General features: G+C 57.8%; 2 protein-coding genes across 3 annotated transcripts; both read left to right on the plus strand.

Moving 5' to 3' along the window:
• The first annotated feature begins 195 nt into the window (after positions 1 to 195).
• Positions 196 to 11236, plus strand: LGI3 (leucine rich repeat LGI family member 3). 2 transcript variants are annotated; one of them, XM_004270634.3, is made up of 8 exons: positions 205 to 866; positions 1740 to 1811; positions 2625 to 2696; positions 3019 to 3090; positions 3191 to 3262; positions 3918 to 4087; positions 4240 to 4404; positions 6479 to 11236. In XM_004270634.3, exons 1-8 carry the CDS (start codon positions 322 to 324, stop codon positions 7294 to 7296), a joined length of 1986 nt encoding a protein of 661 aa, XP_004270682.2. In that variant the 5' UTR covers positions 205 to 321; the 3' UTR covers positions 7297 to 11236. The 2 variants fall into 2 exon arrangements, with proteins under 2 accessions (XP_033285581.2, XP_004270682.2); XM_033429690.2 differs by lacking the exon at positions 4240 to 4404 and having other exon boundaries at positions 196 to 866.
• Positions 11237 to 12605: 1369 nt separating this feature from the next.
• On the plus strand, positions 12606 to 16659 carry REEP4 (receptor accessory protein 4). The gene is made up of 8 exons (XM_012533334.2): positions 12606 to 13099; positions 13909 to 13981; positions 14375 to 14451; positions 14543 to 14663; positions 15095 to 15208; positions 15623 to 15758; positions 15924 to 16078; positions 16172 to 16659. Exons 1-8 carry the CDS (start codon positions 13068 to 13070, stop codon positions 16235 to 16237), a joined length of 774 nt encoding a protein of 257 aa, XP_012388788.1. The 5' UTR covers positions 12606 to 13067; the 3' UTR covers positions 16238 to 16659.
• The last annotated feature ends 1096 nt before the right edge of the window (positions 16660 to 17755 follow it).

Consider the following 17755-nt stretch of genomic DNA (forward strand, 5'->3'; position numbering starts at 1 on the left):
CATTCCAACTCCAGTGATATTTCCCCTTTCAGCTCCCACAGACACAAAGGCACATTCTGTTTACTAGCCTGTGGAGACGTGAACACAGATACACACATGTCACTTATGACACATGACATGCCCATGAACTCTGCTTAGAGGCCGCTGAGCGCCAAGACATACGCACAGGTACACAGAGGTTCATGGATCTATACATAGCGCAAAAATGCCTGCCCGGGGGAATATGTGCCTGTGCCTGTGCCCGTGCAGAGACAGGTGTGCACGCGTGCAGGATGCACAAGGAGACCTCGCACACACACACTCACGCACAGCCACGAGCAGATGGCCCCAGAGACCGCCCGCAGGGTGTGCAGCGGCCAGGGCCGCAACCACTCCTTTCAGTGGCTACTCCCCGCTCCGCCCAGCGCGCCCCCGCCGCCCGCCGCAGTCCGCGTACTCCCAGCCGGTCAGCCCTCGGCTCGTCCCGGGCTCCGCGCATCTCTGCATCTCTCCGAGGGCTCGGCTCGCGGGAACGAGCAGGGGAGGGGACGGCCGCCGGCGCCCGAGGGCCCGAGGAGTCGCTCTCCGCAGCGGGCAGCTGGGGCCCTAGCTGCGGCAGCGGCTGCCTGTGGCGCCCGCGCGGGGTGGCCGAGAGCGGTGGGGCGGGAGCTCGCAGGCAGCATGGCGGGGCTGCGGGCCAGGCTGGGCTCGGGGCTCGGGTTGCTGGCGCTGTCCACGCTGGGCCTCTGCCTAATGCTGCAAGTCGGCGCCAAGAGGCCCCCCAAGACGCCCCCGTGCCCGCCCAGCTGCTCCTGCACCAGGGACACCGCCTTCTGCGTGGACTCTAAGGCAGTGCCCAGGAACCTGCCCTCCGAGGTCATCTCTCTGTGAGTGCTCTCGTCTGGGGTCGGGTGGGGTGGGGTGGGAGAGCTTGAGAGGGGAGGAAGGCAAAAACCCGCTCTGGGAGTGGGTGGGGAGAACCCCTGCTCCACCTCTACAAAGTGTGGGGACCAGGAGGGCTCCAGGGGGTCCTCAGGACTGCAGATTCAGGCATCAGCCCTGGCTGGGAGCTCTGCAGTCGTGCAGGCTCAGCAGCCGTGGCTGGGAAAGCTGGTGTTTACGGCCAAGAATGAATCGTCACCACCATCAGCATCAATGAGACCTACTGTGTGCAGGGCTCTGGACTTGGAGGGAGGGAGTTGTTTACATGAGCATGGGGGCCCCTGCCTGTGATGTCACACCAAGGACAGAAGGCTTCTTGTGGGGGAAGGGTGGCAGCAGGGGGAGGGGTGGAAGTGAGATACACTCCTACAGTGCCCTGGCACGGGCAGATGCCTGCCACTGGTCTCGCCAGCCACTCTGCACGGGGCCAGCCAGCCTGTCACTTGCAGCAAGCAGCCTCAGGAACTAGACAGGCTGTGTGGTCCCTGAGAGCAAGATGCTAGCCACCCCCCCCATCCCAGTGCCCCATCCCTCAACAGCACACGGTGGGTGTCTGGATGATGGAGAAGGTGCGGGGAATGGAACCTTCTTTGGGCTGAGGTCCTTAGTGCTCAGAGAGGCAGTAGGGGAGGATGATGAGGAAGGCAGGCAGTGAGCTTGTGAGAAGGGAAAGACAGCCTCAAGTTGGGGGAGGAGCCAGGTGACATGGGGAGTTTCCAGGGCGAGGGTATGCAGAAACCATTGCCCTGTCCACCTCGTGCCACCCGAGCAGAGTCCCTGCATACTCCCCTCGGTACTGACTCAGGTGTCCCCTGCAGGACGCTGGTGAATGCTGCCTTTTCAGAGATCCACGATGGAGCATTTTCCCACCTGCCACTGCTGCAGTTCCTGTATGGACAGAGCCTTGCTGAAGGAGGCCGGGGAGGGGTGGGGGCGGGCAGGGGAAGGGGCAGATCCTGGACTGGGGAGAGGGGAGAGGTTGTGAGTAGCCTTGGGAGGTTAAGAGGCAGGCGTCCCTTACTTTCTCTCCAATGGGAGAGCCACAAACAGTGCAGCAGTGGGGAGTCAGGAGGGTTGCGGGGACCAGCAGTTTTGGGGAAGGAAGATGGGGGTTGCCCACAAAAGCAAAGAAGGGGGTATTTGGGGCCCCGTTAGGAATGGACTTTCCTCCTCTGAAGATCCCAAAGAATTGGGTGCAATAACTTAGGCTGGTGCCAGAGGGTGGACACTGCAGGGGAGAGAGCTCATCTTAGAGACAAGTGACCCCAGCGATCAGGTTCTGAAGAAAAGGCTGGGGGACTGAAAGGGAGGGAAGACGGGAGGGTCTGGAATTCTAAAAGGGGCTGTTTATGTTTGAAGCCCCAGTTGCAGGAGAGGATATATGTGGTTATCCTCAAACTTGCCATCCATCTGGGAGGGACTGGAGAGAGCTGGGGTGAGGGTGGGAGCACAGAGCAGTGGGGAAGGACCCAGCTTGACAGGAAAGGTCCGCCCCTGGCTGTTCTTACCCTAGGAGCAAATAAGGACCCTGGGAGCTTCTGGGACCAGAGCAGGCTCCTGCTTGGACCTGCCGCCCAGGCTGCTCTGGGGTTCTCTGCTGGGGTCCCAAGGGTGGGAGGCATGGCCCGGGGGTGAGGCAGCCGGCTGGGGGCTGACGAGGCAGGTGTGCCGTTGGAAGCTCTAATCCACCTTTGTCTCTGCAGGTTACTCAATTCCAACAAGTTTACACTGATTGGAGACAATGCCTTCACAGGACTGTCTCACCTGCAGTACCTGTGCGTGGGAAGGAAAGGGGAATTGGGAAGTGGAAGGGAGGAGGGCTGAGGGGGAGGGGAGTGAGGAGGGCTGGGGGGAGGTGAGGGGGTGAGAGCCCTTGAATCCTCTGACTGCAGGACCCAAGCAGAAGGTCATTTCATCCATCCCTCTGCCTAAACCATCCCGCCTGGATGCCCTGTCACCACAGGCTTAATGTCGCCAGATTCAGAGTGGAAGCCTGTCTTAGGGTCATGGGCTGGAATCTAGGTGGGGCATGGGAAGTAGCTGGTCGAGGGTCCGGGATCCCAACTGGTGGCCGAGACAAGTTCTCTTTTTCTCCAGCTTCATTGAGAACAATGACATCTGGGCACTTTCCAAGTTTACCTTCAGAGGACTCAAGTCTTTGACACACCTGTGAGTACATCACACTCGTACACCAGACCAAAGCCCCCTGTCTCCTGTGGCCTTTGGCTTCGGTCACGATCTTCAGATGACCCAGGGGTCTCTCTTGCAGCTCACTGGCCAACAATAACCTGCAGACGCTGCCTAGAGACATCTTTCGGCCCCTGGACATCCTGAGTGACTTGTAAGGCCTGAGTCCTACTTCTTTTGACAATGGCACGGAGGGACACGTCCCTGGAGGGAGGGGTGTGGGAGCCAGAACTGGGAAGATCATAAGGTCTTGACAGGCTGGGAGGGTTTGGGTTTGGGGTGGGGAGAAGGCTAGGTTGAGTTATATATAGATTGGCAGCCTTTCAAGTTGGGGTTCTTCAAGGCATCTGTGGGCCCTCTTAAAATGCACACGAGACGTTATGTATATATGTTTTTTAAAACATGCGCTTTTAAAAGCTATGTTTGATTTAAATCTATGTTAAAGTCTGATAGCATAGCCACAGTCATTGATCAGTATTTCTACAAGAACACAAAAGCCCTGGATTGTGGAAGGTTTGGAGGAATTGGGATGCAACAGATAGTCGTGCAGGTCATACACTGCAAAAGGCACCTGGCCAAGGAGGCAAGTAGGGGATGAAACTCAGCCTGCACTCTGCTGGCCAAGCACGTGTCCACGGGGCTGCACCCACGCCAAGGGGAACATTTTCCTAACTGGCGCAAAGATGCCACATGAGCAACCAACAGCAGCCTTGACAATATCTACTTCTGAAAACCTGGATGGCCTGGGTGGGCAGAGCAGCTGGGAGCCTGTCCCTCTCTGAGGCCCCTCCATTACCCTCATGATCCAGGGACCTGCGGGGCAACTCGCTCAACTGTGACTGCAAGGTGAAGTGGCTGGTGGAGTGGCTGGCACACACCAACACCACGGTGGCGCCCATCTACTGCGCCAGCCCGCCCCGCTTCCAAGAGCACAAGGTGCAGGATCTGCCGCTGCGGGAGTTCGACTGCATCACCACAGGTAGGAAGAAGCTGCCCCACCTCGGGCATCAGGCTGGGCCTCCCCAGGGAAGCTCCCAGCACCCTGCCTTGCCAGTCGAGTAACCTCACCACCCAGAAAGCTCTTACCCTCCTCCCTAACCACCACACCCCCCGCCCGACCCATCCCTGCAGATTTCGTGCTGTACCAGACCCTGTCCTTCCCAGCGGTGTCGGCCGAGCCCTTCCTTTACTCCAGTGACCTCTATTTGGCTTTGGCCCAGCCAGGAGCCAGCGCTTGCACCATCCTCAAGTGGGACTATGTTGAAAGGCAGCTTCGAGACTATGATAGAATCCCAGGTATCTGCGCCTGGCCTGGTTGCGGTGGTCCTTATGGTGGGGTGGGCTCCGTTGTTCCTGTTCATTGAGTTCCTATAGGTAGAAGGATAGATGAAACATGGTCTCTGCACATAAGAACTTTCTAGTCTTTGGGGGGAGGCTGACACATACACACATAACATCCAGATAATACGCAGGTGTTAGGAGGAAGATATGACCATAATGCTCTGGGAGCACAAAGGAGAGGCCTACCCTGGGCAATCAAGGAAGGCTTCCTGGTGGAGTAGATGCCTGAGCTGAATCTTGAAGGATGAGGGAGAGGGAGGAGTGATGTCCAGGATCCTGGCTTAAGTAACTGGACGGTGCCAGAGAACTAAGGGAGATATAGGAGTGGCCAGTGAGCTCAGTTTGGGATCCGCTGAGTTTAAGCCGAGTCTAGAAGGCTGAGGGAGACTTAGCTAGGAGAAAAAATGTGGGAAGGGTATTCTGGCAGAGAGAACAGCATGAGCAAAGTCAAGAGGGTGTGCAACAGCTTAGCATGCGAGAGCATGCACGTGTAAATAGTTAGCAGCTCACAGGATGACAGCATAATGTTCCAGGTGGAGAGTGGCAGACGAGACCCGAGAGAGATGAGGACCAGGCCATTGACAGGTTCTGAGCAGAGTGTATGAATCAATCCAATCTGTATTTTGGAAAATTCCCTCTGTGAGCAGTGTGGAGAGTGCTAGGCACGAAGCAAGACAGGTGGGCACACCAGAAGGGGTTCAGCTGGAGCCTGGACTGGGACAGCAGCAATGTGGATGGAGAGGTAGAATAAGGGGGGATTGAACTGACACAAAAGGAAACAGAAAGTTTAAATTGCCCTATATCTATGAAAGAACTTGAAGTCGTTACATAAAAAAACCCTTCTCCCAAAGAAGACTCCGGGGCCAGATGGTGAATTCCATCAAATATTTAAGGAAGAAATAATACCAATCTTACACAAACTGTATGAGAAAGCAGAAGGGAGGGTTGACAGGACTTAGGGACCGGTCAGCGGTGGGTGAGGGAGAGGGCGGCAGTGTTGGGGATGGCTCCCAGGATTCAGGATGGGGTGACTGGGTGGAGCCGCAAATTGAAATCAAGAACACAGGTTTGGGGGTAGATATGGAGCTCAGTCTCAGCAATGCCAGAGTTCGAGAGGCTTGTGGGTGTGGGGGGAAGGAGAGTCTAAGCTGCTGCTCAGGAGCTGGGGGAGTCATCAGCATCTGGGTGCACAGACCAAGGCTGTGGAAAGGACTCAGGGCGGTGACTTCCAGAGCCTGAGACTCAGCACAGGCTTCCCTTGGGAGACAGGTGGGGTCACGAGGAGGAGGAGGGTGGTGAAGCAGCGCTGGCAAGCAGGAGAGGAGAGGTGATGGCTGGGGACACCAAGAGAGGCGAGAGTGTGTCCACACACGACTCCGGTGCCTGAGAAGGGGTCCGGGCAATCTGGTTGTGGTGCACATGTTCTTGTACATAAAAGCCCTCTCACAGGTGGGAGCTCTTGGGGGATTGTGTTTTCATACACAAGGCTCCAAGGCTCTGTTTACCTAGGCTTTGTCACCAGCTGTGGCTGTGTTCAAACTCTTTCTCCTTCACCTGCCTCGACATTCGCCAGTAGGGTAGCTTTGGGCAAGTCACTAAGACTCCGAGCCTCAGTTACTTTCTGTGTGAAATTACAAAATAATAGGGTGTATTTCAGCGTGATTCATTGAGGCAATGTGGTCACACTTAGCACAGTGACTGTACACAATAAAAGTTCAATAATGGACATGACGGTTATACAGTCGGTCGATATCTAGCGGCACCTACTTTGTGCTCAGTGTCAGCTTATATTTGAACCTTGGGGTCAAGAGCAAAGGGAGGGTGATGCTGACGTTGATTATTAGCTGTGAGACAATTAGAAAGCATTGAGCACCCAGTGGATCTTCAGCAGGGAGAGAATACTGTAGCAAAGAGACTTAGTCTTCGCCCACTGTTGGAAGGGACCAACCCACTTTTCTGAGGGTGTGGCGTGGGGCAGGGGCTTGCGGGCCCCCTGACGCTGCCTGACTCGCTTCCCTCCGTCCTGCAGCCCCCTCTGCAGTGCACTGCAAGCCGATGGTGGTGGACAGCCAGCTGTATGTGGTGGTGGCCCAGTTGTTTGGTGGCTCTTACATTTACCACTGGGACCCCAACACCACGCGCTTCACCAAGCTGCAGGACATCGACCCTCAGCGCGTGCGCAAGCCCAATGACCTCGAGGCCTTCCGCATCGATGGCGACTGGTACTTTGCCGTGGCTGACAGCTCCAAGGCGGGGGCCACCAGCCTCTACCGCTGGCACCAGAACGGCTTCTACTCCCAGCAGGCCCTGCATGCCTGGCACCGTGACACTGACCTGGAATTTATAGACGGTGAGGGCAAGCCACGCCTGATCGTGTCCAGCAGCTCCCAGGCCCCCATCATCTATCAGTGGAGTCGCACCCAGAAGCAGTTTGTGGCCCAGGGCGAGGTGACCCAGGTGCCTGATGCCCAGGCTGTGAAACACTTCCGCGCAGGTCGCGACAGCTACCTGTGTCTCAGCCGCTACATCGGCGACTCCAAGATCCTGCGCTGGGAGGGCACCCGCTTCTCCGAGGTGCAGGCGCTGCCCTCCAGGGGCTCGCTGGCCCTGCAGCCCTTCCTGGTGGGTGGCCGCCGCTACCTGGCCCTGGGCAGCGACTTCTCCTTCACACAGATCTACCAGTGGGATGAGGGGCGGCAGAAGTTTGTGCGGTTCCAGGAGCTGGCGGTGCAGGCCCCTCGGGCCTTCTGCTACGTGCCTGCTGGGGACGCCCAGCTGCTCCTGGCCCCCAGCTTCAAGGGACAGACACTTGTGTACCGACACGTGGTGGTGGATCTCAGTGCCTAGAGGGGGTCCGAGGCCTCTGGGTTCCTCGGAGCACTGGAGGCTGGGTGGAGCCTCCGGGGGAGCAGCGTGTTTGCCTGTGTGAAGACACATGTAGCCAACCTGCATACATGCCCTCACGTACACATCCCCCCGGCCAGCATGGACCGTACTGTGGACTCTAGCCCAGGGATGCCACTTAATTTTCACTGTAATCAGCATGAAGTCTTGTATACGCACCAGACCACCCAGCCCCTGGTGCCCTCCCATATGTGGACGCCGGTTCACCCCACACCACCTCCCTTGCTCTGCTGCCTTCCACATGCTCTGGCCCAGGGAGGGGTCCTGGGAGGGCTGGAGGCTGAACCGCTCCCTCCTGTTCTTCAGCTTATCCTTCTGACCCTCTGGTCTTTCCTGTTGGTGCTCCAGGTGTCTGTTTACCTGCTTATGCTCTGCATTGCAGCCCATGGCCACATCCTTCATACTGCCGGGTGCACTCACCCACGCTCCCCGCCTTCTGCACGCACACGTGGACATGGACAACCTCCCTCAGTTACACGCACACACACCTGTCTACACTCCCATCTCCATGGGCACACATGCAGATTCAGCGCTGGGTCCCCTCCATGACCTTGCCTCTCTTCCTGAAGGGGCACAGAGTACCTGTCCTCCTCTGCTCACCCCTGGTGTGGCCAGCCTGCAGCGGAAAACAATTGGAATGGTGGTGCCAACCTCTGGACACCAGCTTGACCTCCTGGGGGCAAAGCCCCTCTGCCCGAAGCAATAACAACAGCTCCAGCAGACCCTGCCTTCTTCCCAGCGCTGTCTCAGTGCTCACTGGAGTTTCCTTCTCTGACCCTGAATCCAGCTCACTGGTGAACAGGAGACCACCCAGATGAAAGCCTTTCTGCTTTTCTTTCCTGTAGCCGCCCCAGCCCCAGACCACACCAATGGGTTCAGCCCCACCATTGGGATATGGACCCTGCGCTGTGTTAGCTCCTTTGGGTGTGTCCAAGGGCTGGCCAAGCCGGGGTCGCTGCAAGCACCTGAGGCATCTGGGCAGGTGCCAGGAGTGGAGCTGGGCTGAAGAGCATCCTGGGGGCCCTGGTGCCCCTCCAAACCACAGAGGCACACCCCAGGAGCACTGCCTTTCAGTGCAAGCTGACTGCCGCAGCTGGGAGGGAGGGAGGGTCCTGTGGGAGCGGCACCTGGCAGCCAAGCTTCTGCTGCCCTCTGCTGTACGCTGGGAACAGAGGGCTCTGAGATGTTAGGCTGGTAGGGAAGGCACAGGGCAGGGAGTCTCTTCCGTGTGCCCAGACTGTGTGGGGACCTCCAGGTAGGAGGATGCCCAGGGGCACTTGGGGACAATGCTCTGATTCACTTGCTTCAAATAAAAAGTTTCCACCCCATTGACGGCTCTCAGGTATCCAATGGTGATGGTGAGCGGCACCTGTTTCCTTAAGAACAGAGCTGTGTTGTCTGTCCCTGCTGCTTGCAGGGGGCCAGCGTCAGTTTCAGACCCCCTTCCTCCCTGCTCCCCTCCCTCTGAGGAGTGAGTAGGCACCCCAGAGTCAGCCGGTGCTGGGGTCAGAAGTTCATGGTGATGACGCTCAGGTGCTGGGTGAGTGTGACTCGTCTCTGTCACCTGGGGCTGACTCACGGCCAAGTGTTCCTTCTTGGAGATCACAGTCTTGGGGCCCGCTGAGACTGGAGGCTGTCCCTCGGTCAGGTCAAATCCAACCAACAGGGCCAAGGACAAGCTCAGCAGTCCGTCTCCTCTCCACCCCCCTCTGCTGGACAAATATGTGTCATCGCTGCCACCCTCGGCCCTAGGTGTGAGATTTCCAGCAAGTGGACTGATTTCTCCAAGCTGAGCTTCTCCTTCTGTAAAGTAAATAATAAAACCTACTTTGTCCGATCCTGATTCTGCCACTTACTAGCTTGGAGGTCTCAACCATATTCCTTCGCCTATTTGTATCTCAGTTTCCTCATCTGGAAAATGTGGATAATCGTGCTACCTATGTGAGAGGGTTAAAATGAGATTTGAATGCATTAGATTTATAATGTGTTAATATATGTAAGGCTTAGAATCATGTGTCTGGCACAGAACTAAGATTTTTTTTTTTTTTTTTTGATTGTAGGACTCTAGGAGATACCCAGGTGGCTCAGAGAAGGCTGCTTTGTGGGCGAGGAGAAGGTTGATCTTTGGGGAGACCTTCTGTCTGTGGATTAGGGTTCCTGACCTATCTTCAGTCTCAGAGCCCCTGTACCCTACATCTTACCTTTAGCCTCAGATGCCCACGCCTCACAATAGGGAATCTCATAGGTGATGTGTTTGGGTTTCCACCTCCTAAAACCACAGTCACGTGCTCTTGACTTAGCAGGTGTCTCTTGGGACCCCCCCAGCCACACTGTCCTGGGAATGCCTTCCTGCTTTCTCAAATGGGGAATGGGCCCTCACGCTGTGCCAGGGAGAGGTTGCCAGGGAAAGAGGGTTGAGTCTCCCAGACATGCTGGCACTCTGTTGCCCGGTAGAAAGATAAACATCACTGTGATTGTCACTTCCCCCAGGGCACCCGCCAGGGTTGGGAGACTTCTCCCCCTGAATGCCCAGCTTTCTGCACGTGGGGAATGGAGCCCACCGTATGCCTGCCTGGTCACCTGCCAGAGGTGGGTCATCATATGTCCAGAGAGCTGCTTAGCAACTCAGTGTAACCGGGTGACTGTGTCAACAGCTCAGGACCAATGGGCGTGACAGGCAGAGTCCACTCACTGCCAAAGCCCAGGAGGGTGACCCCCTCAGCTGTCAGCCTCACGCCCCTCCGTGCTCTCAGTAGCAGACCTCTCACATCTTGTCCCTTAGATTTTTCCAAGCACAGTCATCGGGACCAAGAGTCTCCATGTGAGAGACATTCCCGGCTGGGTTGGCTTAGGGTGGGCACAGGGGAGCTCCTCTCCAGCGAATGGGGGTAAAGTGAGGCCTGTGATGCTGAGGTCAGGTGACTCTGGAAGGCAGCGAAGGTGGGGGAGGGGAGGCAGTTCTGCAGCAGGTACCAAGGGCCCGAGGCTCACATGCACACAGTCAGCCCAGGTACCCTAACTTCTGGAGGAATGGATGTCCATTCCCTTTTCTGTACCCCCTGCTCCTCCTGAGCTGTCCAGAGGGTCAGTCATATCCTTTTGCTCCAAGGAGACAAGGATACTTTTCACCTTCATTACAATGTCTGTGTCCAGAGATGGATGGTGACCGCGACCTTCCTGAGGGGATCCTAGCCCTGGGTGGTTCTTGTTCCTCCAAACTAGGGTGGGAGCTAGGGCCAATGTGAGGAGGTGATTAGGCGGGGGGAGGGAGGCATCAGGGCCTTGGGGGAGTTTCTCCTGTGGGCCAGGTTCACTGCAAGCTCTCCCACTCAGCAACACCAATAAAACTGATGATGATAATTATGACTATATAATCACTGAGTGTTTATTTATTCCCAAGAAGCCTCCTTTCCCTCCATCATTAGCTATTCCATCCTTTTGATAGATGGTGAGTGTTAACTGTAGCTCTAATAAAAAGTAATAACTGCCCAAGTTTTCCACCCCCACGCTCTGGGCAGCTCTGCTGTCACCCTCACCTCAGCCCTACGAGGCAGAAGGGAAGCTGTGCGGGGTGCGGGGGGGGATGATGCGCTCCCCATTTTCAGAGGGAGGAATGAGGCACCTAGCAGAAGAGGTACAAAGAATGCAGCCCCACGTGGAAAGTTGTAGAAGCAGCAACGTTTGCCTTCTCTTTTTTTTTTTTAATTACTTTTTATTGGAGTATAGCTGATTTACAATATTGTAAGCCTTTTCTTTTGAGCCTCTCACCTTCTTCCAGATACACACCTTCCTCCTAGAGGAGCTTTTCCATTCCCTGTCCCCTCCCAGGGCTGCCCTCAGAAGACTGATTAATCTAAGCATTTTTTTTTTTTTTTTTTTTTGTGGTACACGGGCCTCTCACTGTTGTGGCCTCTCCCGCTGCGGAGCGTAGGCTCAGCGGCCATGGCTCACGGGCCCAGCCGCTCCGCGGCATGTGGGATCCTCCCGGACCGGGGCACGAACCCGCGTCCCCTGCACCGGCAGGTGGACTCTCAACCACTGCGCCACCAGGGAAGCCCTCTAAGCACTTATTTATCGTTCGCCATCAGGTGCCGTTGGGCAAGTTACTTTCCACCATTGAGCCTATTTCCTAAATGGTAAAAAAAAAAAAAAAAAAGCATCTTTGTAAAGATCAAGTCTCTGCGCTCAAAAATGTACTACAAAATGGCAGTCGTTGATACTGTTAAGGTCTCGGGGATATCTGTGTTCTTGACTCTCGGAAATAGGTGGGATTTCAAACTTTTGGGGAAGAAGACATGGAGGGCTGGGGACTCCACCCAGAATCTTTCAAATCAGCCTGCCCAAGGACGTGGGCTCTGGAAAGGTATCCCAGAGAGAAGTCAACTCCTGAAGCCCACTCTTCAGCAGGGTGAGCGGGATGGGGGTGATGAGTCCCTCAGGTTCTCTCTCCTCCACGTCCTCCCCACTTTCCCTCTAGGTCACCTCAGCATCTTTGAGGCGCTTGAGGCGCTTACTGATCTCCCGACCTAGTGCTATAAGACCCGGATTTGCTGGTGCCCAGCCAAACCTACTTCTAGTTCTCACCTGAGCCTCTAACGGGGGACGTCGACCCATCTCATGCCCATTCCCATTTCACAGAAGGAGAAAACGAGGCAAAAGAGGGGAGCTAGTGAAGATCCGCGAAAACTCTGGACTCCAGATTTCCTTCATTTCTTTCTTCCCCCGTCGCACTTTTATTTATTTATTTATTTATTTAATTTATTTTTGGCTGCATTGGGTCTTCATTGCTGCGCGCGGGCTTTCTCCAGTTGTGGAGAGCGGCGGCTACTCCTCGTTGCGGTGCGCGGGTTTCTCATTGAGGGGGCTTCTCTTGTTACAGAGCACGGGCTCTAGGCACGCGGGCTTCAGTAGTTGTGGCTCGCGGGCCCTAGAGCGCAGGAGTTATGGCGTACGGGCTTACTTGCTCCGCGGCATGTGGGATCTTCGCGGACCAGGGCTTGAACCCGTGTCCCCTGCACTGGCAGGCGGATTCTTAACCACTACCCCACTAGGGAAGTCCGCACCTTTTTGTTTCCGCTTCCTACCCCCAAATCTTTCCCATTCAGAGGGCTACTCAACCTACGGTCTCCATCCACCAGTCGGAGGCGCATCGCCACTTTAAGGGGCAGGCCTCCCACCTCCCTGACCTCGCCCCGCCCCCTCCGCGGCCGCACTGCGCCTGCGCCACGCGCCGGAGACCTGGGGTTGGGCAGGGCCCAGTTCCGTGCAACTTTCAAGTGAGTTGCAAACTCCGCCCCGAGGACGGTGCAGGTGTCCTGGCGCACTGGGGCCGTGGGTACCCGCACGAACGCAGGCTGCGACCAGCCACCTCTGGCTCGGGACCCACAGCGCCCCCGGCAAGGGCCGAACGCCTGGTTCTCCGGGGCAGGAAGTGCGGATCGGAGCGTAACTGCCCGAGCGGCGGGGCGGAAGAGCGTGCCGGCCGGTACCGGCTCCCAACTCAGTTCCTGCCTGCCCCGGCCCGCTGGTCTCCCCATTCTTCAGGCTTCCAGCACTGAGGAGTCAGTGGGCGGTGGGCTCCGCCTCCACTAAGGGGCTGCCCGAGCGCCCCTGTGGTTTCCACACCTACACTGTTGATCCCATCCCAGCGCAGGCGTGAGCGTCCCTCTGGGCGTCTTCCTGGAGGGATCTCCCTTCGCTCCCGAGACTGCAGGATGGTGTCCTGGATGATCTGTCGCCTGGTGGTGTGAGTATGGCCGCTCAAATACCCTCTCTATCCCTCGATGTCAGCCCCCCCCTGGGGTGGAAGCTAGGAATGTCTGGTGGAAAAGGGGGCTTTTCTGAGCTATGTCACACCTTTCCCCTCCCTCCAACATTCACCGCAAAGTTTAAGGGACCTGCGGGCCTGCACAAGGCATTGGGCACCGTGTGCTTGTCCCCTCGCACTCAAGCCTGCTTGGCTGATGGCGACCCCCTGCAGTCACACACGTACTGCAGGCAGGTGAGTGGGACGGAGGACCACAGGCCGGCCAGCCACCCCTTGGCAAACACAGGATGTGGCACGTTGTGGGCAGAGAATCCAGGTGCCGGCTTCCCAGCTGAGCAGTCAGTCACGTGACTCACCACCCTGGCCCCAGCTTGCCCACTCTGTCCTACTCCTCACCTGGCTGGAATATCCTTGCCTGCAACCTGGCAGTGCCAGGTCTGGTGGCCCTGGGCCTGATTGCACGTCCAGGGGAGGGAACAGCCTGGTGCTCTCATGGCTCAGAAGCCTGCCTCCCACTCACCTTGTGGAGTGGCTGTCTGTGCTCTCGCGGCATCATGCACCCATGGGCCACTCGTGCAGGCCTGGGCAGGCTTGGGATGTTTGTAAACAGCAGGGTGGGGAGGCGGCCTCCAGGGCACTGACTCAGGTGCAGGTCGTGCAAGCCAAGCGGGAAGAACAGGGCAGGCACTGCCACCTCGAACGTGGGGTGTGGGGGAGGCCGCCACCTGGCAGGGGCGTGGGGAGTGGCGCCCCTCACACTCTCCCTCTGCTTGGGGGCTGCTCTTCAGGCTGGTGTTTGGGATGCTGTACCCAACTTATGCTTCCTACAAGGCTGTGAAGACCAAGAACATTCGTGAATATGTGAGTGCGGGGGTGGGCAGGAGGGCTCAGCTCAGGTGGGGGGACCACAGCCTTGGGGGTGTGGTAGGATTTGGCGAGGTGGGCGAGTCTGAGCTGGCCTCCCTTTCCTCCAGGGGTACAATCTGGTGGCGTACCCTGGAGCAGAGTGGGTGTGGATGGAGGATGGGCTCTTGGGATTCTTTGCAGGATCTTGTGGGTGCAGCCTGTTGGGGTGGGTACAGGAATGAGTGGCGGCTTCTCAGAGGCAACTTTCTAAGGCCAGCCAGGTGCCAGGGGAATGCAGTGGGACGGGCTTTCTGGAATCTCGGGGCTGGGTCAGCCCGGGACAGGGGATTTGGCACTGCAGGCGCAGCTGCTGGCCTCTGACCTCTCTGCCCGCCCCTCCCCGTCCAGGTCCGGTGGATGATGTACTGGATCGTCTTTGCACTCTTCATGGCAGTGGAGACCTTCACAGATGTCTTTATTTCCTGGTACGGGCACTGGGGTTCTGTGGGCTGCGGGGAGGGGGTGGTCCTCCCTGGCCTGGCTCCCGGGCGGACCTTACCCACTCTGCTCTGACAGGTTCCCTTTCTACTATGAGATCAAGATGGCCTTTGTGCTGTGGCTGCTTTCGCCCTATACCAAGGGGGCCAGCCTGCTTTACCGCAAGTTCGTCCACCCATCCTTGTCTCGCCATGAGAAGGTACCGCAGCGGGAGGCAGGGCGGGCAGTGTAGGAGTGGGTGTGAGGCGAAGAGCCCTGGACTTGCAGCTCAAGACACTGGGGACACCTAGGCTCTAATCCCAGTCCTACTGCTGTTTAGCCATGGGCCCTTGACAGAGCCTAGCCTTCCTCCTCTTCTGGGAAAATCAAATGGGGACACATGTGAATGACCTTTAGGGGGTGTGAAACACCAGCTGGAAGTTGGTTTGGGCATGGTGGGGGGAGACTGGAGCACGGCCGATCATTGAGGTGTAGGATCCGGTGAGTGGATGGGGAGCCCTGTGCTCTGTGGGTGGGGTGGGCTGGGAGGCGTGGCTCCCAGTGATTTCTCTGGGCCACAGAGGAGTGACTAGGGCTGTGCGCCTGAGCTTTCCTCCACCCACCCCCCCCCGCCCCGCACCGTGTCCGCAGGAGATCGACACCTACATCGTGCAGGCCAAGGAGCGCAGCTACGAGACGGTGCTCAGCTTTGGGAAGCGGGGCCTCAACATTGCCGCCTCGGCTGCTGTGCAGGCAGCCACCAAGGTGCCCTGGGCCCCAGCCCTCCCCCCTCCCCACCCCCACCCCCAGGGCCTTTTGAGCGAGTCCAGCTGTCTGTCAGGGAGCCGAGAGATCGCAGCTGTCCAGGCCGGGGGAACAGGGGCGAGAGGTGGCAGGTGGGGCGTTGGCAGGAGCACAGAGCTGGAAGTTCAGACTTCCCTGGCTGACACTGACCGTGAGCGGCTGCTCTTGGGCCCTAGGCCCTACCTTCTTGCTGGCGCCACAGAGGCACAGGGCTAGGAGGTTGCCGTGTTTTTTTCGGTTCTGTGGCCTGTGCCCCAGGGATTGCTTGCAGGTCAGCCTTGATTTTCCTGGGCAGCTCCCCTGGTTGAGGCCCCTTCTTGCCAGGAGCCCTGCCCCCCTCCGTCAGGCGGTGCAGCTGATCCCACTCTCTTGCAGAGTCAGGGCGCACTGGCCGGAAGGCTGCGGAGCTTCTCCATGCAGGACCTGCGCACCATCTCCGATGCCCCCGCCCCCACCTACCAGGATCCCCTCTACCTGGAGGACCAGGTACCCCACCGCAGGCCACCCATCGGTGAGTGGACAGAGGAAGCTAGAGCTGTCCCGAGAGGGATGGCTTCCTCCAGGCCAGCTGTGGCTCCCCCCAGGGCCAGAGGAAAGCCTGGCTCAGCTGGCCCCAGGCCTTCAGACTGTGTCCGTGCCCAGCTTTGCCTCCCGGCCTCCCTCTCCTCCACAACAGGGTACCGGTCAGGGGGCCTGCAGGACAGTGACACCGAGGATGAGTGTTGGTCAGACACAGAAGTGGTCCCCCAGCCATCAGCGCGGCCCCGAGAGAAGCCTCTGGGCCGTACCCAGAGTCTGCGCGTGGTCAAGAGGAAGCCGCCGGTGCGGGAGGTCGGTGGTGAGGAAGGCACAAGGGGAGCGAGCTGCCCTGGTGGCCGCCTCAGCCCGGATCTCTCACGGGGTGCCTGCTCTCTCTCCCCACAGGGCACCACGCGCTCCCTGAAGGTTCGGACGAGGAAAAAGACCACGCCTTCAGACATGGACAGCTAGGGCCTACGGAGCCTGGCCCGGTCTTACCTCGTGCCCTGCAGGGCATTGGGACTGTTTGGAGGGGACCTCTGGCTGCACATCTGGCCTGCCTGCACCAGCTGCCCGGGTGCTGCCCTCCTGACTCTTGCTGTCGGTTACAGGCCATGTGTGGGGCTGCACCCACGATGCACCAAAGCAGGCTGGGCTCAGGGTTTTATTTATTGTCTTCCTCGCCGCTCTGCCTTCCCAGGTGTGGAACCAGAGCCCTCCCCAGCCCCCTGGAAAACGAAACCCAAAGCCCACCCAGCTGTGTTCGTTCCTTCCTGTCCTTCCGAGTACTTCACAGCCTTCTCCAAGGCCAAGTGTGTGTCCTGGTTGTTTGGTTTGTGTTGGTGAATGAGGCCAGGTTTGCGGAAGTTTTGATAAATAAATGCGTCAAAGTGCCCCGTCTCTTCTGGTTTGTAGCCCCGGTCCTCACAGCACGTGTTATTAAACAGCCTGCCCCAGGCCAGTCTGGGCCTGGTGCTAAAAGGCCAGACAGACTGCCAGAGGGGCCCAGTGTTCCAGGGCAGGTAGCCATCGACAGATTGTTGCGATGCGGCAAGTACTATTATGGAAAGCTCTTGGGGACCTCTGAGAACACGGATGGGAGAGTGGCGGGGCGGGGGGCATGGGGGGGCAGTCCAGAGTCTAAGAATGCAATCCGGAGGGGATGGGATCAGGCCTCGACGGGAAGTAGAAACCAGTGGGAGCGAAGGTGTGGAGGGACCTCAGGCAGCACGATAATCTCATGGGGATTAGCTAAAACTGCGGAAGATGAGGGCTGGGGAGGCCGATTTCCTCCAAGGGCCTGCCAGGCCTCTAGGCAGCTCCCGGTGCATCGAGTTCGTAAACACTTAGGTTGACGGGAGCTTTGCACCTCTGCGGAGTGGCCGTGAGAGGGCAGCAGCTGCCAGGGTCTGGGCTGCCCCCAGCTTCCAGGTCAAGGAGGGCGGGGCTTGGAGGCTGGCCTGTCAGCTAGCTGGCTGGAGGGATGATGCAGGACTCTGGCCCGGCCTCCAAAGGCCCTCCCTGCTGCTCGTGGTCATTGATCATCAGCCAGTCCCATCCACGAATCTCCTCTGTTCTGAGACCCAGGCTGTTTGCTGGCTCCACTCCATCCCCTACTCTAATCCCTGGGGCAGCCAGTGCCCAGCCCTGCCCTCTCCTGCCCCTGGATGCTGGTCTTACTGTACTGTCCCCGGGCTGCTCCCCTCTCCCACCCACATGCCTCCTCTTCTTTCCCGCTTTTGATTAAGTCAAGAGATGGGTGAGAGTGTCGGGTAGGAAGAGGGGAAATGGGGTGGTCACCCGGAGTGACCTGAGGAGTGTGGATTAACTCTGGGTATGGGGATTATCCGAGTTTATTTGGGAGAAGTACTTAATCTGCTGGGTGGCTTAGCTCCTCACGGATTGGTGTTCAATGACTTCCTATCTTGGTGTTCCCTTGCATCATGGGGTTGCTTTATCTCTTCATTTATTCATTCAAAAATCTTTATT

The sequence above is a fragment of the Orcinus orca genome, chromosome 6 (genome assembly GCF_937001465.1).
Source record: "Orcinus orca chromosome 6, mOrcOrc1.1, whole genome shotgun sequence".
NCBI lineage: Eukaryota > Metazoa > Chordata > Mammalia > Artiodactyla > Delphinidae > Orcinus > Orcinus orca.

Coding starts and splice junctions, on each gene's coding strand:
- LGI3 (XM_004270634.3), top strand. CDS start 322: ATGGCCCCAGAGACCGCCCGCAGGGTGTGCAGCGGCCAGGGCCGCAAC. Junction 867..1,739: donor CCCTCCGAGGTCATCTCTCT/GTGAGTGCTCTC, acceptor TGTCCCCTGCAG/GACGCTGGTGAATGCTGCCT. Junction 3,263..3,917: donor CTGGACATCCTGAGTGACTT/GTAAGGCCTGAG, acceptor CTCATGATCCAG/GGACCTGCGGGGCAACTCGC.
- REEP4 (XM_012533334.2), top strand. CDS start 13,068: ATGGTGTCCTGGATGATCTGTCGCCTGGTGGT. Junction 15,759..15,923: donor CCACCGCAGGCCACCCATCG/GTGAGTGGACAG, acceptor CCTCCACAACAG/GGTACCGGTCAGGGGGCCTG. Junction 16,079..16,171: donor GGAAGCCGCCGGTGCGGGAG/GTCGGTGGTGAG, acceptor CTCTCCCCACAG/GGCACCACGCGCTCCCTGAA.